The sequence below is a fragment of the Dasypus novemcinctus genome, chromosome 4, assembly GCF_030445035.2.
Source record: "Dasypus novemcinctus isolate mDasNov1 chromosome 4, mDasNov1.1.hap2, whole genome shotgun sequence".
NCBI lineage: Eukaryota > Metazoa > Chordata > Mammalia > Cingulata > Dasypodidae > Dasypus > Dasypus novemcinctus.
This window is the reverse complement of record NC_080676.1, coordinates 59,161,855-59,186,146: the sequence shown is the minus strand read 5'-3', so window position 1 is coordinate 59,186,146 and position 24,292 is coordinate 59,161,855. Positions and strand designations below refer to the sequence as shown.

Below are 24,292 nucleotides of genomic sequence, written 5' to 3'. Positions count from 1 at the left end.
CCTTTCTTTTAGTCCCATGAGACATCACTAACAAACTCATGTTCAATTTAAGGATCAGAATTTCCCTTCCCAACCTTTCTCGCTAAACTCCCTCCCCAGGGAAGACTGTGCTATCAGAGCACCCATTTCTGGACCTAAGCCTCCATTATACCACTGGGTGCTGTACGTAGCTCCCTGCATTTGCGCTGCACTGAGTCCTGCTGCCTTTTCTTCCTTCTCTGGCTTTCCTGCTCCCCCAAGTGCAGGTATCCTCATCCTTGTCTTCCCTTCGTTCCACACCTGGTTCCTCATTCTCCCTACACCCACCAACTCTGGATACCCAGCAGAATATCACGTCCCCTGTCATCAATGCCCATGACCACTCTCCTCCCTACATGTCTCCCTGCCTTTCATTCCAAAGCACCTCAGCTAGAGTGCCTTTTCCAAGGAATATAAGCTAGGCACTGAGCTGCTTAAGGAAACAGAGGCTCATGGAGCTTAGATAACTCAGGTGACAGCAGAACTGGAATTCAGTCTGCTGAATTCCTCGGATAGCAATTTCTCCCCCATACACAGCTCGCCGAACACTAAATAAGAAGGCTATGATTTCTCTCTCCTCCTACTCTACCAGATCATAAAATTCCAGACTCCACATCATTTACACAAAAGATAGATCTGCAGGTTTGTTTACTTGTTCGATCTCTGTTCCGAAACTCTTGTTTCTGTATCGCCTGTTGGGTCTGCGGGAATGCCCAGCTCCTAGCGGCAGAAGTAAGGTGCAAGGGGGCTTCTCTACTCTGTGCTTCACTTGGTCCCACGAGAAGCTCAGCCACGGGCTAGAGCAGGGCTGATTCCAGTCCACTCTGATCTAGATTTGCCCCAGAACTGGCTGAGAACACATTAGTTTCCAAGAAGGAAAAATAACAGGAAAGTGTTGGCCTCACTTTATAGGCAGGGAAGGTGGACATTTGCCGTGACTAGACCACTGGAAAAGGAACCTGAGTCTAAATCCTGCACCAGGGGCCTGAGTTCTCGAGGCTCTAGTCCACCTCAAGGACAGGCCCCAGCCCCGAGTCCAGGCGCACCAGCCGACCACTCTGTGCACTGTTCCCTCTGCAGGGTTCCTCTCTCACCGCCTATTCTCAGGCCCTTCTCCATGGGGCCCACTCAGCTCCCTCCCCACAGAGAGACAAGCTCAAGTCCAAAGACTGAAAAAACATGTTTTAATAAATACAAAAATCTCCAATAATGACTCTGCTCAGCTCAGGGGCAGCAGGAATGGAGTGGGGGGACCCTTAGTGCTGAGTGAGGATAAATTAAAAGATCCAACAAGCCAGTGACATTATGTATGAGGGAAAGGGATTGGGCTTCCAGGGCAGAGGCTGGGAGGGATGGGCTGGAGGGGCTGGAGGGCCGAAGGGCAGGAGTTGGAGTAGAAATGGCCTTGGTCTGGCCAGCTCGGACTGCCCCTCCCCCTTGCGGAGCTGTGGTTCCCAGAGGTAGTGGGGGAGGGAGAAGGGGCAGAGAAGAGCAGCCAAAGGCAAAGGCAGAGTCCTCGGTGCCACCCCTTGCCCCAGCCCAGGCCCATCCTCTTGGTCATGGGGCATTCTGGCAGCTCCCTAGGAGCCTTCAGCTTCTTTCTCCACCTCTGGAACAGTCCTGGTCTCTGGGGCAGCTGAAGACAGATGAGAAAGTGCGGGGAGGATAGAAGGAATGAGGTAGCACAGAGAAACAGAGCAGAGCCTCTGTTCTGGTCCCAGAAAGATCAGAATTCTCAAATCAAGCCAGCACACACCAGCTGGGGGACCTTAGTCTAGTTGCTTAACTCCCCTAAGCTGCAGAATATCATTTGTAAGGAAAAGGCGATAAATAAAAACTTTGCAGGGTTGCTGTAAGGATGGAATGGGATGCCATTTGTGAAGCAGGTGATGCGGTTCCTGGCACACAGGAAGCGTGCCCTTCCCTCCCCAGGCCTCCCACAGTCAGCCTGCAGCTGATGCCCTCACTTACGCCGCCGGGGTGTGCAGTGGGAGCAGCAGCGACGCTCCTTCCCCAGGCCACAGGATAGTGGCACTGAACAGTCATCCCGCTCACAGTGGGGCACCCCTGCCTGGTGCAGGACAGAGCAGACTGATAGTCCCCCAGGGCCACTGGGACAGTGGCCTCCAGCATCTTCAGGGAAGCCTGCCCCCAGAGCCTCCCTCCCTGGAAGGGTCTCTTCACTCTGAGCCAGGCCCCCAATGCCCACTTCACACAAGGCCCCTGCTCCCCACTTACCCCACATCTGCAAGTGATACAGCTCATCTCCCCAAAGGGGGGCACCGATGGGTGCCAGCTCTGGCTCTCCGGGAACCACTGTCCCGCAAATCGGCAGCCCCGGGGCCCATCAGCCTGCATGGGGTCCCCCAGCTGGGGGCGTGTCCCTGGCCCCACTATTGGAAGTGACAGAGGGGCAGGGAGGAGGAAAGGATCAGTAGATGTGAGCTTTGTGGGGGCCACTGAGTTTTGTCTTTGAATCCCCAGCACCTAGCAGTTTCTGGCATTCAATAGGTGGATGGAAAGATGGATGGATGGATGGATGGATGGATGGATGGATGGATGGATGGATGGATGGATGGATGGATGGACGGATGGGTGGACAGATGGATGGATGGGTGGATGGATGGATGGATAGATGGATGGATGGATGGATGGATGGATGGGTGGACAGACAGATGGATGGGTGGGTGGACAGGTGGGTGGATGGACGGGTGGGTGGATGTGTAGATGGATGGGTGGATGGACAGGTGGGTGGATGTGTAGATGGACGGGTGGATGGACAGGTGGGTGGATGGACGTGTGGATGGACGTGTGGATGGACGTGTAGATGGACGGGTGGGTGGATGGGTGGAGGGGAACAGGAATGTACATACCACACTAGTAGTCAGACATTCCATCCACTAAATTTAGAGCCCTGGCTCCAGCCCAGGCATCTTCCCCCTACCCGCTATGCAATCCCCTCACCCAGGCAAGGCCTGCCTATGAGGCCTCAGTACCTGGTCCTCACCTGGACACTGTTTGCAGCAGTCAGTGGGGTTGGCGCGGACAGGCTGGGCGCAGGCCAGCCGCGGACACTGTACCTTCTCACAGTGCACCTCTCCAGTGCCCCCCTGTAGGGATCCATTGAACAAGGGGCATCAGGAAGGCGGGGGGCACACATGCCTCCAACTCCCTCCCTCTCCTTTCCCATGCCTCAACCATAATATATCTGTGGCTTTTTACCCAGAAGCCCTGGGCTGATTCTTTACATACCTGAACTCAAAACCTCATTGTAACCCTGCAAGGCAGGTGGTATTATCTGCACTTACAGGAGAGGAAAGTGAGGCTCGGGGAGGTACAGAAATGAGCTCAGGCAGGCGGAGCTAGCTGGCTGGCAGTCAGACTTCACACCCAGCCAGCCATTGCCCTTTTCTTGAAGCCAAGGAACTTTCTAGTATTGCCTCTCTCCTTGAGCCCTCCCTGCCAAGGAGGGGCTTTCTTCGCCTGGCAGACCCTCCCCATCTCTGCAGACCCGACGGGAGGCTGACACAGACCCAACCAGAGTTATGGCACCAAAGAAGATTGGACAGCCATACCTTGCAGGTGCAGACAGCACACTTAATTAAGCCAAAGGGGGGCACGACAGGATGCCACCGGGTACCCGCTGCCCGCCAGCTCCGGTCCCCATCAAAATAGCAGCCTGGTAGGAGACAGGGCCCAGCTGCAGTTAGTGCTGAGCTCATGCTAGGCCCACAGCCAAGCCTTGTGCCTCCAGCCCGCCCCACGCTGGCCTCACCCCAGGGTCCACTCGAGGGCCAGTAACACTAAGAATCCCTGTCAGTTGTCACTTGGAACCTGAGCCCCCTCAGTCTTCAGCTCCTGCCCTCACCCCAAACACACACACACACACACACACATATTCTCACTGTCCTGTGTCCCTCTTGGTCCACAGAAGGGCTCTTCCAGCTCACCCTCTCCAGGGTCCCGGCTCCTCTGCAGGCCTGGCCGGTCTCTGACATCCTGTTTCTCTGCAGAGTCAAAGGTATGCCAAGGGCAGAGTGACCACCCTCCTTTCTTTCTCTAGAGTCCCAATCCCCTGCCAGGCTGCCCTCTCCAGTCCCTCTCCTCCCCTGCCAGGTACTCACCAGGGCACATGGGGCAGCAGTGGTCGGGCGCCTGCACTGGGTGCGAGCAGCTGGGCGGTGTGCATACCACGGGGTCACAAATCACCGTGCGCCTCTGCAGGAAGAGACGGGTGCTGAACTGGACTGCCCGGGCCCCTTGCCCCAGGCCCTGGGGCCCCAGTGTGCCCTCCCTGACCCCCTACCTGGCAGGTGCAGAGCGAGCAGAGCGGGTCATAGTTGGGTGCCCAGCGAGCCCCATGGGGGCGCTGCTGCCCCTCAAAGAAGCACATGTTGGGGTCCCGGGGCCGTCCGAGGCCACCGGGTTTGGCAGGTCCTGGGGCCTCCGGGACTGGCGCAGCAGGCAGCATGGGCAGTGCCACCACATCTGGAGCCCTGGGTGCCCGTGCCTGTTCAGCCCCGGCTGCCGCCAGACGCAGGCCACCCACCTCACAGTGGTTGGCGACGTGTACCTGGAAGGAGAGGCCAGTGGAAGCAGGGCCCAGGCTTCCCCTTGCATCTCCACCACCACGGCCAGCCAGACACCTCAGCCCCCTGTCCTGCCCCCAGAGCACCCAGCCACCCCAGGAGGATGCCACCAGTCACATCAATGGTCCCAGCTGCCAGCAACAGAAGTGATCTCTTTATATATATATATACTTTGTCTGGCTTCATCTCCCTAACCTGCCAGGGAGTTCAATACTACCATTCCCAGGGCTCAGATAGAGCAAGCAACTGGCCCAAGAGCACACAGTGCCAGCCAACTCTGCTCCATCCCCACCACCCCCAGTGCACACCTACCTGCCCTTGCAGCTCCCCCCGGGGGCTACCCTTGGTGGAGATGAGCAGGGAGGCAGTGCCCTGAGCCAAGTGCCGCAGCAGCTCAGGCTCCAGGTCTTTCACCACACCCTGGGCCTGTGAGTAGACAGAAGGTTCAGGAACAGGGCACTGCAGGGCTAAGCCTACCATCCTCAACTCGTAGATGAAGAAACCAGGACCCAGAAAGGTTAAAGAAGGTCTCCAGAGAAGCAGCCCATTAGCCATGGTGTGTTGCTCAGATTCCAAGTCCACGGCAAGCCACCCCAACCCTCTGGAGGTCCTACTCAAGAAAGCCCATTGCAGAAAGACTCAGGGAGGAGAATGAATAATAAAAGCTGTGTTTTACTGTTAGTGCTTTACACAGATTACCTCTGAGAGTCTAAGCCACTTGCACAAGATCACACAGCTGCTAAGTGGTTATGTCAGATTTGTCCCCCAGTCTGTTTGACTCCTAAGCACTTTCATCTCTGCCCTACCAGGTAGCCTGCACTCTGCTTCCCCCACACAGCCCTTCATGCTAAAAAGCAGATATTTTCCAAGCTGTCCCATACCATCATGTCCTCACCTCTGAACCATAGAACCCCTTCAGCAGCCGCCGGGGCCCTGGCATCCCGGGGGGCCCTAGAAGATGGGCAGTGACAGTGCCCTGTTCTGAGCCACCAAGCCCAGCCAGCAGCACTTCATAGTGTAGGTGACAGTGGGTGTCCAGGGAGAGCCAGGCATGCCCTGCTGCCTGGCTCCGCACCGGGGGCAGCACCAAGGCTCCTGCCAGGGGCACAGGCAGTGCTGGGGCCAGACAGGAGAGAGGTGACAGATAAGAAGGTAACCTAGAGCAGCCCCTCAGTCCTGACGTTCTCCACCTCCCCCACCCAACTGTGAGCTGGGAGACACTGTCCATAGGCCCAAGGCCTGGAGAGCAGCAGGCCATAGGGAGGGCTTGCCGGCAGGGCCCCGTAGGCAACCCTGCCCTCTCTAGATGGCAACCTGGAGCTCGAGGGCACAGTGAGACACACTGGGCTCTGGCCCTCTGGCACCGTCCCTCACATGGAGCCACAGGTTAAAGGACACCTAAGGACAGGCAGAGCCCTGGGGGTACTCACTGTCGTGGCGGGCACTGTGCCCACTGTAGGGCAGGGCAACCACGTGCCCCCGCAGCTCTCCATCTGGGAAGTCCTTGGTGCCCACATTCAGGAAGAGCTCGTTCTGCAGCAGCATATGAGCCCCTCGGGCACTGAGCCCAGGGCAGACACCCACAGCCTGGAGGGCAGAGAGGGCTGAGGCCTAGCCGCAGCCTGCCAGGTCCCCGAGGAAGCCCTCCTGAGCTCTACCTAAGCCCAAGATCCTAAAGCCATTCCACATTTTGTAGCCCCTGTAGATTCATACACACTTCCATACTACACCAGTAAGACTAGGTAAGAACCTTACAGGCCCAGTTTCCAGTATCTCCTCTGTCACTTCTTGAGCAGTGTAATCTTGAGCAGTTACTTAACCTCGCTGATCCTTCACTTCCTTATATATAAAATGGGTACTGTGAGGGCCAAAAGTAATATAAGTAAGGCCACCAGTGCAGCTCACTGGTTATTATGTGGCGTTTTGCACTAGTTTCCCTGTCCGTCCCCTCCCATTTGACTGCAAGCTTACTGAAGATAGGGGTTATGTCTTAGTTTCTTTGCATTCCAATCCCTAGTAAGGGGCTCACATTTATTCATGTGTCAAACGAATAAATGAATCAACAAGAGAGCCTGTCAGTAAGTAAATGATGCCAAACATCTCTGCTCACCCAGCCTGGCTTCCCACAGCCCAAGCCCTGGCAGCTCTGGCACATGGGCCCTGTGTAACCAGATCCCGTGGTCCAGCTCGGCCTGCAGCCCTCACCGTGTGTCCTCCCAGCTGGAGTCCAGCCATCTGGCACAGGACAGTGCGCTGGTTCCTCCTCTGAGGCTTGGTCTCCAGCGTCATGGCCACCACCTCACTGCCTGCACCTACCACTTGCACCTAGTGGGGAGGGTTGGGGGAGGGCAAACTGGTGTGGCAGAGAAGGCCTGGGGCCTGAGCCATTGCAGGGGAATCCTTTGCCTTCCCGTTGTCCTCCCCACCTCCTGCAGTCCCCAACTCTTACCTGGTAGATCAGAGAGCCATTTCCTAATAATGCAAAGCTGGCCGAGCCAGCAGCACCCGTCTGGACCGGAACTAGGGCATCAGCCCCACAAAGGACACTTTGCAGGACTGCAGAGGGATGGGGCAGGTGGCAGGCTGGCTCCACAGCCACTCACATCCCAGTCCTCAGGGCCCCTCCCACACCCACCCCATCAGTGTCTCTCAGTTGTTTGTGCCTGGGGTGCCAGGCTGCACCCTGTCTCACCATCACAGCTCGGCCTGGCAGTAATGCGTCCACTGATGCGCAGCCCTGGCCCGCCTGCCCTCTCCAGAGTCATTTGCAGCTCCCCCAGCACCAGCCAGTCCATCTCCTGAGCTGTCAGGTTGGGCAGCACCTCAGCGAAGCCCAGTTCCTGTGGACAGAGCAGGGTGTATAGGCAGCAGTGGAGGGCCAAGCAGGTAGCAGCAAGAGCCAGATCCTCACTTACCTGGGCTGAGGCATTGGCCTGAAACTCTCGCAGTAGCTGCCCCTGGTGTAGAATCTGGAGCCGCAAAGGAACCTGGGCTGGTCCTGCAATAGCTGCACATGTGGACACCTAAGAGAGCTTGGGACTCCCCCTATCCCCTCACATGCTTTGCCTCCATCCCACTTACCCCCACTCCTGGGTTCCATCAGCCCCCGGAAGAGCAGCAAAAAATGCAGGGAGTCCTCCGTATCACTGAGCGTGAGTAAGGTGATGCCTCCCACGCCCGGCTGAGGGGGGCCTTCCAGGGTCAGGATGGCACTGAAGGTCTCTGGGGGAGGGAGGGCTATGAGAGCCCATCAGAACATCCCCTCCTCAGTCCACCCCATTCCTAGGGATAGAGAAGGCGCAGAACCTCACACCCAGGGGCCATTTGCTCTTCTCACCTGCAGCTAGGGCCCGGTGCCGGATGAGAGGCCCCCAGACTTCCCCTGAAGAGTGAGTGGGTGTCACGAGGGCCACATACAGCTGCTCTGCCCTAAGGAGCCGCAGGGACAACCGAGGCACTGCCCGCCACACCCCACAGACCTAAAGCAGAGAGACAAGGAGGCCCTACTCAGACAGTATGCAGGCCAGGCCAGCTGAGAGGTCCAGCCCTGGTGAGGAAAGAATACAGGTAGGAGCCCCCAATCCCTCCTAGGAAGCTTAAGAAGGGGGCTCTGGAGCTAGATGCGTGGGTTCAAATCCTGGCTCCACCACTTACTAGCTGTGTGACCTTGAGCAAATCACATTCTGCTACTGAGCCTCAGTTCCCTCATCTGTAAAATGGGCATCATAATGTCAGTGCCTTCCTCCCACTGTGCTGTTGTGAGGACCAAAGGAGGTAATGCATAGCAAGCCCTCAGCACAGTGCTCAGACTGGACAAGGGCTCATAAATGGCATCGTCTCACCAGGCCATCCTGGGTGGAGGCTGCAGGATGTTCAAACAGGATGCTGCCAGTGGAGTCTGAGAAGCGCACCCGGGTGGGGCGGTCCAGCCTAGGAGTAAGGGATCCGGTGAGGCGGAACCCAAGCCTGGGCCAGAAGCAGTCCCCCAGACCCCCTGCCCCGCCCCCAGTCTTCCAATTCTCCTGCCCCGCCCCCTAGCTGACCTCTCCTTCCTCTCCTTTCTCACCATCGGTAGGAGATGGAGAAACGCAGGCTAGAGCGCAGGAGCGAGACTCTGGCGCGGGCCACCGCCTGCGACCTGGGCCCGGTCAGCAGTGCCACGAAGTCTGCGTCGGGAAGGAGAGGGTCGCACGGTCAGCCGCCGCGGCGGCCCGGCGCCGACTACTACGCTACCCCTTGGCGCACCCCGCTCCCCCCGCCCCGCCTACCCGTGTGGCCGTCAGCGCGAGCCGGTTCCTCCGCGCCCGGCTCCCCGCGGTCGCTATAGCTGCGGTGCTCAGGATCTCGCGGATACTCGAAGGCCAGGCCCGACGGCTGCCGCTCGGCGCCGCTGCGCTCTGCACCGGGGCGGGGCACAGGGGCTTCAGCTGGCCAGAGGCCGGGCCAGTCGGCCGCCGCAGTCCCGGGGTAGTGTGGCGGCCCCGCCGCCCTCACGCCGTGGCACAGCCGGCCGTACCCTGAGGGCAGGTCTGGCAGCAGTGTCCCGGCAGCTGGCGCGGCTGCCCGCAGGCCAGGGTTGGGCACTCGGGTTTGATGTTCTTGCAGCTGACCCTGCCCGGGCCCCGTGCGCGGCGACCCCACTGAGGCTGCTTGCGGAGAAGACGGGAAAGGGGAGTTCAAGACATCGCCCCGCGAGACCAAGGGCGAGGTGGGGAGTGGGGCGGAGACGCGTTCCGGGACCAATGCAGGGCGGTCCAGCGGAGTCAACGCTCTGCGTGATGCTGGACAAGGTGCTTAGGATCTCTATCTGAAAAATGGGGACAATAACAGTATCTACAGCGGGGCCGTAACAGCGCCGGACACTTAGTGAACCATGAATAATAGTTAATACCTGAGACCTGAGGGGGGCGGTCCCCCTGCCCGCGCATCTGTGGGGAGAAATATCCCAGCGCCTGCCGGTCCGTGGGCTCTCCGCTTTCTCCCTCAGCAGCTTCAGCGCGCTCCGACGTCCCGGCACCCCAGCGCTCCCCCACCCCCAAGGATCCCCGCCGGGGCCACTCACCGCCTCGCAGGCGCACAGCACGCAGCGCATCACCCCGAAGGGCTCCCCCAGATCCGGGTGCCACGTCTCGTCCAAGGCATAGACCTTCCCGCCGAAGGAGCAGCCTGCGGGGACGCGCTTGGCTGGCGGCCGCTGCCCCTCTCCTGCCGGGTGCCCGCCCCGGGCGCGCGCCCGCCGGCCCTGGGTCCCCCGGCACCACGCGCCCCGCGGCCCTCACCCGCCCGTCCGGCCGCGCGCCGCGCCACCTGCGCCCCGCGCCCCCTCCGGGGAGGCGCGGACTTGTCCCGGGCCGGACTCTCGCCCGCTCCTCCCCCGGGACGCCCACCTACCTGCCGCTCCGCGAACCGGCAGCGGCTCCTTCTCGGGCCGGATGGGCAACGCGGGGGGCTCGGGGCCGGTGCCGCGGGCCGGCCCGTTGCTGAGCAGCAGCAGCCCGAGGAGCAGCAGAGGGGCCGGAGGGGCCGGGAGGCTCGGCATGACGCGAGCGGGACAGCTGGGGAGGCGGGAGGGGAGGAGGGAGCGAGCGCGGGAGGAGGGAGGAGGGCCGGGCCGGGGGCGGTGCGGCGGGAGGGGGCCGGGGCCAGCGCCGGGGCCGGGACAGCGCGGCGGGCGCCGAACGGGAGGACGCGGGCTGGCGGCCGCTGACCTGGGCCGTACACGACTCTAGTGCCTCGGGCGCCGGCTCCGGCCCGTTTTATGCCCCGCGCCCGGCGCCCCGGCCAGGGGCCTCCTCCTCAGCAAACCGGGCGGCGGCGGCGGCTCGGCGAGGGGCCGGGCTGAGCCCGGGGGGTCCGGCCCAGCAGCAGCGGCCCGGATCGCGAGTGGGGGAGGGGAGGGAGGGGCTGGGACCGGGCAGGGGAGGAGGGAGGGACTGGCGGGGAAGGGGGAGCGGAGGGGGCAGGAGGAGGGGAGGGACCAGGGGGCGCGAAGAGGGGAAGGAGAGGCGGGCCTGGAGCCCCCTGCTGCCGGCGGCCACGGGCTGCTGGACCCCGGGAGGTGCGCCTCCTGCCCAGGACGGGAGCCCCAGGCCATGGTGGAGTAGGGGTTGGGACTGGGGCCTGGGGCCTGGGCGGGCCACTGGGCGAGGACCGGGATCCTGCCAAAAGGATGAAGACTTAGCTTTAAGGATGACAAAGTGCAAGAAAGGCCTATCAACTGATCGCCCTCTGCCTCTGGGCACACAGCACCCCTCAAGGCCCCCCATTCCAACCTCTCTCACTGCCTAGCCTGCATCCCTACCTTTTCCCTGAGGTCTCTCCTCCTCCTACTCTTTCCTCGGACAGGCGGACCCTGCCAGAAACAGACGGTGTTCCCCCTTTCTGTCCGGTGACAGTGTTTCTCTTGCCACTGTAACCTGTCCTCAGGCCCATTATCCCACCCTTGTGCCCAGCCTGAAGTGCTTTCTCACCCTCTTCCTTCACCCAGGGGACCTCTGCCTCCCCTCCCCACCCCAACCTCCTTTGTCTTGGTTTCCTGGTCACAACTGCCTCTCTCTCCCTCCCACCTCCACACACCCACCAGCCTCCCAGCCATCCCAGCACCGTCCTTCCTAATCTTGGGAGGCATCTTGTCTGGCTGAACTGGAGAATTCTGGGATCTAGGCCATACTCCTTAGCAGACAGCCCCATCCTTGGGAGGAGAAGCAGAATAAAGCCTGAGGAAGAATTGAGGGGTGAGAGGGGCCTGGGAACAAGGTCAGGTCAGGAGGCCCCTGAGGACAGAGACTGTGGGGAGACTGGGATTGAGGGGAAAGCAAAGGAACTAGAGCCAGGGCCAAAGGAAGAGGGGGGCCAGTGGGGAGGTATTTGCGGGGGAGGTTCAGCAACTGTCTTTCCTAAGACAGGGACACATGGGCCTGGTTATTCCTCGTCACATGTGGAGCAGTAGGCAATGGAAGAGGCAGGGAGCAAGGGCAAGCAGGCAAGGGCGGGCACAGGCAGAAATGAGTGGGTTTAGTTGTTAAGCCATTGGGTCCCGGCAGGGGAGCACGTGAGCCTAGGCTTAGCCCAGTACTACACACCCCTCACCATCCAGTCCCCTTACACTGTCCAAACTCTTTTCCCCTAAAACTGATCCCTAATAGGATCATTCTCTAAAACAGACAATACTCAGATTCCCACTCAGAAAGAGAGAACGACAAAATAGGACCCCAAGGGAGTTACAGGAGAGAAAAGCAGGAAAGCAAGAGACCTATTGGATTTCAGCCACAGGTGTAGTGTCCCGGGAAAAGCCAGGCATTTTAAGATCCATCAGTCTAAAACAATACTCCAGAGCCTCTTCCCCAGGCACAAAAATGACCTGCCAAATTCCTTCTAGAAAAACCTTCTGCTCCCTTCCCATCTCCTCCCCCAGCCAGGTCCCAGGTTTCCATCTCCTAGGAAAAGATGGGGTTCTACTACTCAAATCCTCCCTGTGGTGTACGTGGGTGGAGGCGCTGGGTTCCGCCAGTGGACCATGGTCCAGGCAGGGCCTCCAGGTCCAGTGTGGGTGGGAGGAGAAGGCGTCACTTCCGGGGGCCCTCGCCAGTGCCTGGTGGCTCCCTGCTCTCTGATTGGGCAGAAGTGGCCAGGACAGGCGTGTGTCCCCACTGCCGTGGAGGGGCTGTGCCCCTACGCCACATGTCTTCCTACCCATCTGCTCCCCAGAGTGCTGCCCACTCTACACCTGGGTCCTTGAGCCCTTCTCCACGCGGTGAGTGGCAAGCAGGGTTTGGGGTTAAGTGAGGGTAGGAAGGACAGGAAAGAGGAATTGGGCTCTCCGCTGGGGGAGGGGCAGGCAAACTGGAACCTACAGGCACTGACCTTTGTCGAGAAGAGTTTTAGCCTTCCCAGAATGGGAGGAGCAGGACAGAGCAGGGGTAGGGGGTGGGGTGCTGGTTTCTAAGGGACTGATCACAGACTTGGTGGAATATAGCACAGTCGGGGCTGGCCCTCAGGAAAGGGGATAAGGAAATACCGGAGGAAATACGAAAGGCTTGGGGAGCACAGCACCAAGATGGACACAGCCCCAGTCCCCACTCCTTGTTAGCTTAAGGCTCTGAATCTTGGGCTGGGGAAAGCTGGGTCAAGAAAGCCAAGGCACAAGGAGAGGGTAATGGGAGGAGGGCTCATGCCTGTTGACAGACCTACAGGAAATCCCAATATTGAATCAGGTGCAGGCCTCTTTGCACAACTTGTGAAAGGAGGAAGCCACGTGGGGGGTCCTGTGAAAGAAAGGGAAGGGGTCGGCAGAGGGGGCAGGGAGGAGAGTGTGGAGCATGAGACAGATATTGTTGGTGGGTGTCTAAGGCAAGGTAAGCCATGGAAGGTAGGCATCACCTCACTCAGCAGGCACCCATTCCTGGGCAATCCACTTCAGGAAGGAAGTGTCAGGACTCTTAGCCCATCTCTTTGCCATGGTAACCAGGGACTTCAAAACTTGGAGTACAAAGAAAGAAAAACTCCCAGAGGCTTTATGGTGGAGTAAATAGGGAAAGAATACGAAGTTAACTTCTCCCACATTACTTTCTTTTTATCTTTTACTAACCTCCCTCAAATAGCACCAGTTATATTTTTGCCCAATTTCCCACCCAACTCCCATTCCCAAATCTGAAAGTACCACTCAATACATTGTAAATGTTTGTTAGTTCCTCACTCTGATCCTACAGCCATTTTCCACTCTTCTCCCAGTTTGTGCCACCATACTTCCATTCTCTGTCCCCATCCCAGATTTTCTCTAATCCAGCAACCATGATTGCTCAGAATTTGAAGCAGGTTAAGGTGTGAGTGCACAGATCCCATCCTGTTGCTCTCAGGAAGGGGGTAAGGGGTGGGGTACTAAACCCACATCAGGTTTACTGAGGAACCCTGACAAAGAGGAGATCCTGTAAGCTGCACAGGAAAACGGGGAGACCATTCAGATTTAGCCATCCTAGGCTGGTAAGCAACTCAAGCCCTCCAAGATTCTGTTCCCCTTGCCAAGTAGTCTTTTCCTTTAATTAAATGTTCATTATTGCTCTCACTTTCAGGATAGATTCCAGATCCTTGGCCCACCTGTGCCCCACCCCCACTCTGCCCAGAAGTGCAAAAGCCCAAGCCGCCTCCATGGCCCCAGGAAGGATTCAGGGGAGAGGCCCCATACAGGGAGCCACTCCAACTAGACACCCTGGCCAGAATGGAGCTGCCTGGTAAGAACACTCTTGAGGGTCCTAGTGCCAGATCAGAACACGGGAGAGAGCAAAAGAGAAAGGGCACATGCTAAGTGGTAGGGGACTAGGGGAACCCAATCTCCCAGGAGTAAAGCATCTGAGTGTCAGATTCCCTGAATTTCAGGTCTGGGTCCTAAATGGGAATTCCTGGACCATCACCCCACAATGATTTCTTCCTTATCCATCCCTTTCAACCTGACCTCTCATCAAAGAATTGCTCCTCGTGGTCATTCTTCTCCTAACTGCAAGACTAACTCTGTCCAGCGCTGCTCCTCCTGCCTGTGACCCCCGACTGCTAAACAAACTGCTTCGTGACTACCAGGCCTTGCACAGCAGACTGGTGAGAATTCCCAAGTACTATCCCCTCTATCCACTTACCTGGTAAGATGCCTCACTCCCTTCACTTCCTCTCACTCCTTGATCCAATTGCTATTCTTCCAATATTGTTTTTGGAAAGACCACCACCTACTGATCACCACTCCCTGACAGAGATTATGATTTGAACTAGAACCTTTTTTTTTTTTTAATTCTTTGATTTTATTTACAAATACTCCATTTACAAAAGAACCCTCTTTTAAAAAGCTCCAGTCTGGACATATTTCTCATGGAAGCCTATCCTGGCCACTGGGCCAGCAAACCTCCCTCAATTTCAGCTCCTTCTCCCCCACCTCCAATCCTTTCCCACAGAGCCAGTGCCCAGACGTTAACCCTTTGACCACGCCTGTCCTGCTGCCTGCTGTGGACTTTAGCTTGGGAGAATGGAAAACCCAGACGGTAAGGAAGGCCACCCCTTTCCTTGGTTTGCCCAAGTCCTCTCTTCCATCAATTTCCTACTGTTTCCCATGGATTCTTCAAAATTCCTGAGCACCCTCAAAATACTTCAGCTTCAGCTTAGCCACACTAACCCAATCTACCTTCTCCTCTCATCATATCCTATGGACAGGATGATGGCTTGTGAGACCAATATGTTCAATTGATTCAGAGCTGAGCACCACAAAGAGCTGGACAGAAGGCTCTCATGACCATGCCTTTGACCTATTCCTGTTCAAACTTTAAGTGGGCATGAAAAAGTAAGGCTGATCTGTCATCCACAGGTGACACAAAGCTGGGCAGCACAGCTAAAACAACAAAAGACAGAATTGAGTTCAAACTGCTGAAAGATTAGGTCAAAAACAAGATGAAATTTAGGATGGATGGATGGATAGATAGATAGAATTCTGCTTGTGTGACTTAACTAAGCAAAGTTCTATTCTAGCTTTCAGGCCACAATACTTCCCTCCTACAAACTTCTAGCTCTAGAAATTCCTACAGAAAAGATGTGGGAAGGTTGAGTTAACCCCAAATTTCACATGTAAACATTACTGAAGCAGCTAATTTAAAACCTCACAATTTTAGGCTGCTCTAGGATATGTTTAGCATCCAGAATGTGGAACCTTTCATACAAAACTCTATACTAATTGGACTATACTTAAAAGTACTAGACTGAGACTGGAAAACCTTCTCTGGATACATGCTAATTTATTCAAAAGGAGCCATATTAAATAAGCATGTCTCCAGAAGAAAATACCCTAAATAGTAAGAAAACATGCCATATGAGGAATGGCTTAAAAAAAGAAAAGAAAGAAAAGAAAAAAATCCCTGTCTGAATAGCTTGAAGAAAAGTGGTAGTCTTGTGGAGGAGTGCTTTAATCTGGGACTCAGGAAACTTTCATGGAAGGAGCACTCCTTAGTAAGTCAACTCTCCTACCCTCATGATCTCCAGAACTCCCTTCCATTCCCTCAGGTTTTTTAGGAGCACAGGGTCAGAGAAAAATGGCAGTTTCTACAGCTCCCTTGTAATTCCAGCTCTTCCATTTATTAGCAAGTTCCTCCCCTTCATCTAAAACTCCTTGTATGATCCTTGTAGCAGAAAGAGTAGATTTGCAGTGCTGGAACCAAGAGGTAAAAGTTAAGAGTGGAACAGATTTAAGCATAATGTAAGGGGGGGATAAAAAAACCTTTTCTGACTAAAACTAAGTGTAATACCGGCTGGGTTACCGGACACGAGTTATTCAAGCAGAGGCTGATGACCAATTGTCGGGAAACTGTGAAGGAATTCCTGTGCTGGGCGGGACCTTGGTCCTGTCCAATTCTCAGCTCCTATGATTCATTCTGTTGGCTACTCCTACAGGCTCCCCACCCGCTAACAGCATGCCCTTTGAAGCAGTCCGCTTCTCTTCCATCTTGTTCCCAGGAGCAGACCAAGGCACAGGACGTTCTGGGAGCGGTGACCCTTTTGCTGGAGGGAGTGATGGCAGCCCGGGGACAACTGGGACCCACCTGCCTCTCATCCCTCCTGGGCCAGCTTTCTGGACAGGTCCGCCTCCTCCTTGGGGCTCTGCAGGGCCTCCTTGGAACTCAGGTAAGACCCCAGTCAAATGATCTATAAGTACTGCCCTTCTCTGATCCAGTCCCCCTAGAAGACCTGAGAGAAGAAAGGGGAATTCTAGGAACCTGCAGGATAAAAGCATTGAGTTCCCAAGGAGTGCTCCCTCCCAGCCATAAAGCCTGGGTGCTGGTACACTATCTTCTCCCTATAGACAAGGGAAGCATGATATCTGGCCCAAGTCTCTGGCCTCAGGCCCATCCTCTGCCTTCAGCTTCCTCCACAGAGCAGGACCACAGCTCACGAGGATCCCAATGCCATCTTCCTCAGCTTCCAACAACTGCTCCGAGGAAAGGTGCGTTTCCTGCTGCTTGTAGTAGGGCCCACCCTCTGTGCCAGGCGGGCCCTACCCACCACAGCTGTCTCAGGCAGTACCTCTCTATTCCTCACACTGAACAAGCTCCCAAACAGGACTTCTGGATTGCTGGAGAGAAACCCCAGTGCCTCAGCAGGGACTACTGGCTCTGGACTTCTGAACAAGCTGCAGGGATTCAGAGCCAAGATTCCTGCTCTGCTAAACCAAACCTCCAGGACCCTGAACCAAATCCCTGGATACCTGAACAGGACGCATGGATCCTTGAATGGAACTCATGGACTCTTCCCTGGACCCTCACCCAGGGTCCCAGGAACCCCAGACATTCCTCCAGGAACTTCAGAGACAGGTTCCTTGTCATCCAACCTCTGGCTTGGATATTTTCCTTCCCCAGCCCATCTTCCTCCTGGACAGTACACACACGTCTCTCCTCCACCCACCTTACCAACCCCTGTGATCCAGCTCCAACACCCTCTTCCTTGACTCGTCTGTTATCCCACCCAACCCTAGCAGCCCTTCTCTAATTACAATCCATCCTTACACCCAGAATCAGTCTCAGGAAGGGTAAGGTGCTTGGGGACTGCCAACTTCAGAATGGTCTCTCATGTATAATTCCCTTACCCAGAAGAGAGGGCCCTGGGAGTCAAATGCAGCTATACCAGATTTCCTGCTTTCACCTGAACCCAAAGCCCTGTTAAAAGGGGATACACAGGACAGAAAAAAGGATCACTTTTCATTATATATTATAAAACCTCAGAAGCTATTTTTTAAACTAGGAATAGTATTCCTCAGAGCAGCTAATTATCTTTGGTCTATTTTTTGTACAAACTTATAACTGAATAATTCTCTTTATGTTCTTTCTCATATAATAATTCCACAAAGGCCTGAGCTGGCCTGGCCTCTGAACCGAGATAGAGACTAAACCCTATCTCAGAAAACAGAGCGAGGGTGGTTTCCTATGCTTTGAGCTTAAGGCCCTCGAATGTCCTCATCTGTTTACCCATCATCCCCAGTAGGATTCTGGTTGATCCTCAATTCTTAAGAGCCTTGCTTTTGAGAAATGAATGAGAAGTTCTCTCTCAGAAAGGCTCTCCCTACACAATTAGACAAAACTGCGCCTGTGTAGAGGAAGAATAAATGACTGTACCCAAAAGCTAACTGGAAAGGAGGGGAAAGATGTTCTTTTGGAAGGGGGCAATAAATCCCTGCCCCCAAAGTTAACAGGAAGCCCCGGAGAGCCTCACACCCCAGGTAAGCCTGTGCAGACAATTCAGTCAAGACAAGACTGGGATGTGACAGCTGAGCAAACAGCTAGGGCTGCAGCCACTCAGCAGGAGGCTTCACCAGGCATGGGTTCTTGCCTCCCTCCTGTGGAGGCCAGGGGGAAGTGCAGGAAGTGTAATGAGTCAGTCTCCTTGAGCTCACACAGCAGGAGAGACAAGTGCAAGTCAAGTACAAGTTGAAGGTTCATTTCCCAATTCCCAGAAGCTCATAGACTCTAAAAAGCGGCCCTGTGTGAACACCATAAACTCTGCTAGGGGATCTCTAGAAGAGAAACCAGAGGCAGGCTATGTGGCTTTGCAAATAAATGCTGGCTTGGTGCTCAGAAAAAGGAGGTTTCATTGCACAAAACAAAAACTCCATTGTAAAGGTCAACCTGCTCCTGCAGGAAAATTAGTGGGGGTTTTTTCCTCGTTTTGTTTTTTTTTTTCTTTTTTAAGGAAAGGAGAGTACCATGTAGGTGGAAGAGCCAGAAATCCACAGCTCCAAACACTGCCACACATACCCCAGGATCACCAAAGGTATTCCAGAACAATAGAGTTTAAGCCAATGTGCCAGGACCCTTAAGTATAGTAACTTTTGTTAATGCTCACACAACTCCAGAAGGTAGGTATTAGCATCCCTCTTTTGAGGGTGAGGAAACTGAGGCTCAGTGAAGCCAGGTGTTTCCAATGGTTGCACAGGCTATAAGCAGGAAAAGAATAAAAATTCAAGTCTGACTCACTCAGGAGTCCATATTCTTTTCAGATATATCCAATATATCACTCAGTGATTCTATTTATTGGAAAAGCCTCGAGAGTAAATATGTCGACAGTTAAAAGAGTTCAGAGTAGAAAACCAAGCTCTTAGTGGGGCTGACCAATTTAGACATCTCCAGGTGTCCCTCTTTCCCGTCGTGTACAGAACAGTTTCCAAGGAGAAGGAATCAAAACAAATGCACAAAGCTCAAAAGTGCTGTCCAAATCTTGGATGGTGTCAGTTACTGCATGGGGAAAATTAGTTCATCCACACTACAAATTCCAGAATACCATTAAGGGAATGCTAAGTAGAAATTAAAATTTACTGAAATACTGAAGTTCAATTTAATGATTAAAGGAAACACCTTACGGGACATGAAGAGCCAGAACCCAGGAAAAGAAATGAAAAAGGGTTATGGGTTCTCAGCACAGCCTGATGAGCAGCAAGGATGGCAAAACTCCAAGTTTATAGTCAGGAAGTTCAGGCACCCAGTTTAGGCCCTTGACTTACTCCAGTTGAGGGCAAATGTGAATAACTCTCAGGCTGCTCCAGTGTGAACTAATCTGCCCCTGCTGAGAACATAACCCATTCCCAAAAGTCAATCTGTCCAGCTGATTCCACCCCTTCTTCCCTTGATACAAAAGGCAAAAACTTTTACAACCAGAACGCTCTTATTTCTATTCAACTACTGCATTATATCCCCCCATTACATCTCCTATTTTTCCCCCTTCCCCCCTACAGAGAGACAAAAGAAACACCTTTCCTCCCCCCTGCAGAGGCCATTCATTTTCAACCCATTTCCCTAAATACTATTTCCAACACCTTCTATAAAGACCTGAAAATGATGGGGAAGGAAATACCCCAGGCATTCCAGCAGGGGGTCCAGCAACCATGGCAAAACCAGGAGATCAAAAGAGACAACTGCTTAACATACACACCCTAAGCATCTTTCTGGATTGTTACTGACTTTCTCAGAGGAAAACAGAGTCCTGTGTGCAGAGATCTTTAATTCCAGGCTGAACAATCAGGTCATGCACTGGAATCCTTGTGAACACCACCATTTCCTCCACGTTTTCCTTCCCCCACTTATAGATTAGTGACTGCAGTCAGGCTGCCGCATTGTCCCAGGCACTGGCACAGTTCTGCCTTCCTCATTGATATTGCTGCCTTGTCCAGTTCACTGGTCTATGTAGCAGCTCCCTGTTCAGTGTCACTGGTAAGAACCACCAACACTCACTCTCCCTCCTAGGTCACCATTAGAGTGTAGAGCAGAGAGCTTCTCTACCTACTTCCATAACCCCCAAGTCCTCTCTTCATACAGTTGTACCCCATGCTGTATCTAAAAACCTCCGCCCAAAAAGTCCATAAAAATAACGAACATTTCCAGGCTATGCAAGTGACTCGTTCAAGTCAACGTGAACTGACTGTCTAAGAGACTGAAAGTGTTGGAAGGACACGAGCAGGGCTCCTTGCCAATTTAAAATTCTATGCCAAATGGGTGGTATCTTCCGGGCCTGGGATGCCCTCAGGAGCCAAAAGCACAAAAACACTCTCTCCCAAACAGAAAACCACATTGGAGGATAAATGTTGGGACTAGTCAGCCAAGAGACTTAGATAACCCTGAACTCAGAAATCAAAAGGCTAGGATACATCCTACATTGACACATGATCAATTGGCTATTAGCCAAAAATATACAACAGACAAGTTGGAAAAAGGTGATTTTAACATAATGGTTTTTTTCAAAAAAAAAAAGGGAATCTGAAAAAGTAAAGTTTAATTTAAAAATCATATACACAAAACAACTTCTAATTCACTTTAAGCATTCCCAATGACTCTTCAAAACCCAGTTCCCATTGAGTCCAGACCACCTAACAGAGCACTGAGGCCAGCCCCTCCCTAAGGTAGACAACAGCAAATGCGACTCAGGTGTGAATAAAGTCGTCTGGATGGTGATGCCCTCAAGCCGACAAGTCAGATGGGAGGTTAGGACAGAAATGGACAAAATGTCCATGACCTGAGTGATTAAATGGCAAGGTTGGCTTCCTCGGTAGTTCAAAAGGCCAATTTCTTCATCAGCAGGTAAACTCTGGAATCCACCTCAAATCCATGCAGGTTGTTGGCATCACCCTGTAGCCTCATGAGCAGACCCCCATAGGAAACGTAGGCAGAGCTGAAACAGAAGGCCCCAGTCCCGTGAGTCTGAGCTCTGGAGCAGCCACCACTCAGCAGCTGTCCATCCCAGCATAAGAAAGATAAGTGGCACCCTTCTAGTGTTTTGTCATTAGGAACCAAAATTCAGACAAAGATGAATGCACAGACACATGCAGTATTCTTTCCATTAGCAATGACGGAAAAGACCTACATGCCCAAAATTAAATTAAAGAAACTGTCAAATTAATTAAGATATATCTGTTTATGGAATGTTATGCAGCCATTAAAATGTTTAGGAACAGTTTTAAATTGACATGAGGAAATATATTTTACATAACATTAAGAAAAAGGAGAAGAGAACATTTGTAATAAACAACATGACCTCAAATGAAGAAAAAAAAGGTACCCAGGGGAAAAAACCTAGAATTTGCAAAAATGTTTATATAAAGTGATTCCTGAGTATGAAATTAAGATGTCTTATTTTCCTTCTTTGCATTATTTTTCCATATTTTTTTAATTTCTTAAAATGAGCACATATTGTTTTAATAAGATTTGAAATAAAAGAAAAAATAGCTGGACACAGAAACCAAAGAAGTAGGGACTGTGATGCAGAGTAACAACAAAACACACACACAAATAGACAAAAACAAAAAGCCTAGCAGTTTAATCTCTTGATGTTGCATTTAGGTATTAGGGAAGCAACTCTCCTTTGAGCTTCACACAGCAAAATTACCAGCTTCTTATCTGGACCATGGAGTCCTCAGGTCCTGACAAAGGGCAAAGTGAGCAGCCTATATTTCAAATTAGATTCTTTCAAGAAGAGTTTCCTTCTAGGTCCCACCCTAGGTCTGAGGTGCTTATGAAAAATGACCCGAAACAGGAAGCATATGCATGACCCAAATTCTCAGGACGGTGAGGAGGGAAGGTTCTCACAAGACCACTGAACTTACAGACGTGTTGCTGCTTCAGTAGAAGTTTCATCTCCCTCAATCCTGTACACTTTACCATACATTACATACTCAAATTGGTCAGCCCTGTGAAACAACAGGGACAAAGTTATTCTTAATAATAATTAACAATAAGAGGCCCTTTAAAAATGGTATCTTATAACTAAGTGCCAGCATTATAACAGGCACTTTACAAATATGTCATTTAGTCCTCACAGCAACTCTGTCAACTATATACAATCTATATTTTACTGATGAGGAAACCAAGACTGAAAGAGGTTAAAGTTATTCAGCAAATATTACAGCTGAGATTTGAACTCATGGTGCACCAAAGCCCTGTGACCACACCAAGCTCCCTCCCAAAGCACAAGGCTCACATCACTTATGTCACTCAAGGGCCATTCCCTCAGCCATCAAAAATCTTTAACTCACAAACATGTAATCAGTGTTCCTGAAAAATACCTGGCTGTGTGAATTCTTAAATGTAGCAATTTCCTTAGGGTAATAGGATTCTGCTGATAATCATTTACTCCACAAATTAAATAAAGGTCTTTCTATACTACTTATTTACTTAGTTCTCAGGGGACATTTCAAGTACTCCCTTCTCAACTCCCTCACCTGGAAGGCCGGTCATCTGTGGGGTTGTATTCACCATCATCCAGTGTACCATCTTCATACAAGGTACTGGCTATGACCAATCGGAACTTATCACCTGAAAATAATGGCGGATCGGAGCATGAAGACCAGCTGTAATGGCAAAAAGCCCCTTGCTATTATCTGTGTGCAATACTTACCCAAGTCTACGGGGTAAATCTGAATGTTTACATCTAAGATGAGATCCATCTTGAAAGATTCACTCTCACAATGCAGTCGAGACACTGGGGGAAAGTAAAGAAAGGGTAGAGATAATTGCCAGGCCCAGAGCAGACCCACTTTGGAGATTATATGCAACAGAACACAATCTAACCCAGGCTGCATTCACTGGCCTCTCCTCCACTCTCATAGATGTGCAGGCTCAATCAGAGCCAGATATGCAAGAAGGAAATGGAGAGAAAAACTATGGCCAGGGAATGGAATCCCCAAAAAAGAATCAAAGGTCCTCTGGCAGGGAATAATATCCAGGTTCTAGCCTTGCATAGGTGATTAAGAAACAACCCGGTTTTGGACAAAGTATTCATTCACCCAAAGGTTTGGTCTTACCGACTAGGTCTCTACATCACGGCCTACCGGTAGGGACAGGCTACGAGAGTTGGGTGGACAGGGCGCGGGGCCCATGGCCGTGCCCCGGGGGGCGATCGCCTCTTTCCCTCAAACGGCCCCTACATACCTTACTCACCTCGGTCAAACTTCTTGCCTTCCGGGTCAATGTCTTTCACATCGAAAATATCCTCAAACAGGATGCCTGCCATCGTGAAAGGTCCACGAGAGCAGCAGAGGTGCTGAGCGCGCGATTATGAGTGGAGGGTCCGCGAACACCCTCGCGTAGATTACAGGAGTCAGGAGAAAGGATGCCGCCTGAACGCCGGCAGCAAGGGAGCAGAGGGCGCGTGCGCGAGGGCGGGCCGTAGCGCTCCCACTTCCGTCGCCTTCCTCTCGGGGCTTGATAGCTTCCGCTCCCAGTGCTTGCATTTTGAGAGGATTCGTATTGAAGGAGGGGCTCAGGTCCAGGTGGCCCCGCCCCCGGCGGAGGAGGAGCGGGTTCTCCAGCTCCCCTAGACCTCCACTGCGCGCTCTGCAGAGGCGGGTCCAGAAGCCTGGGGCATACCCCTGACTGGGACCTTGAGCTTAGCCCAGAGGGGCCCTGCCCTGGCCCTACCCTGCCGTCCGCGTGCTCGCCGAGGGCACAGTCCGCGCCCAGGGCGGGCGGAGCAGAGCCCCGCCTCCGGGGCGCGGGCCAGGCAGGGCACAGTGCCCAGCCCCTCCAGCTGGCACCGAGGCTCCCTGGGCCGACCCGGACCGGCTCGGGCCTGCTGGACGTCACCCGAGCCGGGTCCGTCCAGTTTGGGAATTTGCCATGATGTCACCATGGGCAAGAGGAAAACCTGCACTGTCCTCGCCCCTAGTACTGCACCCTTCCCACCACTGCCCTGTTGCCCTGGGCCCTGCTCCCTTCCCCCACACCGCCCCTTCAGCCTGACAGTAAATCCCTCAGACTGCTCTCCCCCTGGGTATTGCCCCTTCAAGCCTGGTACTGCCCAGTCCCCCCACCACTGCCCTCTCCCTCTGGACACTGATCTCCCATGTGCCCGCGCATCTTGGCAATATCCTCTCGCTCGGATACCAGTTCTTCCCTCACACCTCCCCCTTCCTCCTGGAGGCTGGCTCCTCTTCCCCTGGGTAAAGGCTCTGCCCACTTTATTCTGTACTGCCCCCTCCCGCACACTGCCTGTTTCTGGACTGTCCCGTCCCTCTCCCTACTCTGTCCCTGACACTCTCCATCCACTCGCGTGCTACCCCCGCCCTCTCCTTCCCTGGATCCTGGTAGGGAACGCCGAGCCCCAACAAGCCATTCCCCTACAGCGGCGAGACGTCAGCAGCTCCTCGGGTTTCTCCTAGAGGCCAGCCAGGGAGAAGCGACCTC

General features: G+C 53.8%; 3 protein-coding genes across 5 annotated transcripts; 1 reads left to right on the top strand and 2 right to left on the bottom strand.

Annotated features, from left to right (window-relative positions):
* Nucleotides 1-1,185: 1,185 nt before the first annotated feature.
* On the bottom strand, nucleotides 1,186-10,200 carry CHRD (chordin). 2 transcript variants are annotated; one of them, XM_058295474.2, is made up of 23 exons: nucleotides 9,999-10,200; nucleotides 9,670-9,773; nucleotides 9,124-9,253; nucleotides 8,876-9,004; nucleotides 8,674-8,773; nucleotides 8,450-8,537; nucleotides 7,945-8,086; nucleotides 7,689-7,829; nucleotides 7,523-7,614; nucleotides 7,300-7,447; nucleotides 7,057-7,163; nucleotides 6,813-6,932; nucleotides 6,038-6,194; nucleotides 5,503-5,723; nucleotides 4,920-5,033; nucleotides 4,325-4,591; nucleotides 4,143-4,236; nucleotides 3,969-4,025; nucleotides 3,594-3,697; nucleotides 3,026-3,128; nucleotides 2,257-2,411; nucleotides 1,990-2,089; nucleotides 1,186-1,654 (listed from the first exon to the last, which is right to left on the bottom strand). In XM_058295474.2, the coding sequence occupies exons 1-23, from the start codon at nucleotides 10,144-10,146 to the stop codon at nucleotides 1,599-1,601; spliced, it is 2,877 nt and encodes a 958-aa protein (XP_058151457.1). In that variant the 5' UTR covers nucleotides 10,147-10,200; the 3' UTR covers nucleotides 1,186-1,598. The 2 variants fall into 2 exon arrangements, with proteins under 2 accessions (XP_058151457.1, XP_058151458.1); XM_058295475.2 differs by having other exon boundaries at nucleotides 7,523-7,605; nucleotides 9,999-10,199.
* Nucleotides 10,201-13,680: 3,480 nt separating this feature from the next.
* On the top strand, nucleotides 13,681-17,293 carry THPO (thrombopoietin). Its single transcript, XM_071214661.1, is given in 6 exon segments — nucleotides 13,681-13,834; nucleotides 14,068-14,195; nucleotides 14,543-14,629; nucleotides 16,089-16,256; nucleotides 16,495-17,073; nucleotides 17,075-17,293. Coding segments are annotated over 6 exon segments (1,062 nt in total). The 5' UTR covers nucleotides 13,681-13,821; the 3' UTR covers nucleotides 17,162-17,293.
* A 3,077-nt stretch (nucleotides 17,294-20,370) lies between these two features.
* POLR2H (RNA polymerase II, I and III subunit H) lies at nucleotides 20,371-23,588 on the bottom strand. Of its 2 annotated transcripts, XM_004464561.5 has the most exons (5): nucleotides 23,048-23,588; nucleotides 22,506-22,589; nucleotides 22,330-22,423; nucleotides 21,715-21,798; nucleotides 20,371-20,783 (listed from the first exon to the last, which is right to left on the bottom strand). In XM_004464561.5, the coding sequence occupies exons 1-5, from the start codon at nucleotides 23,118-23,120 to the stop codon at nucleotides 20,666-20,668; spliced, it is 453 nt and encodes a 150-aa protein (XP_004464618.1). In that variant the 5' UTR covers nucleotides 23,121-23,588; the 3' UTR covers nucleotides 20,371-20,665. The 2 variants fall into 2 exon arrangements, with proteins under 2 accessions (XP_004464618.1, XP_058151466.1); XM_058295483.2 differs by lacking the exon at nucleotides 21,715-21,798.
* Nucleotides 23,589-24,292: the final 704 nt, after the last annotated feature.

Excerpts from the sequence above, each read along its gene's own strand:
- CHRD (XM_058295474.2), bottom strand. The coding sequence starts at position 10,146 with ATGCCGAGCCTCCCGGCCCCTCCGGCCCCTCTGCTGCTCCTCGGGCTG. Across the intron at positions 7,830-7,944 it reads GCACCGGGCCCTAGCTGCAG|AGACCTTCAGTGCCATCCTG; the intron begins GTGAGAAGAGCA and ends TCCCTCCCCCAG. Across the intron at positions 7,448-7,522 it reads AGGCCAATGCCTCAGCCCAG|GAACTGGGCTTCGCTGAGGT; the intron begins GTAAGTGAGGAT and ends CTCTGTCCACAG.
- POLR2H (XM_004464561.5), bottom strand. The coding sequence starts at position 23,120 with ATGGCAGGCATCCTGTTTGAGGATATTTTCGATGTGAAAGACATTGAC. Across the intron at positions 22,590-23,047 it reads AGGCAAGAAGTTTGACCGAG|TGTCTCGACTGCATTGTGAG; the intron begins GTGAGTAAGGTA and ends ACTTTCCCCCAG. Across the intron at positions 21,799-22,329 it reads ACAGATGACCGGCCTTCCAG|GGCTGACCAATTTGAGTATG; the intron begins GTGAGGGAGTTG and ends GTTGTTTCACAG.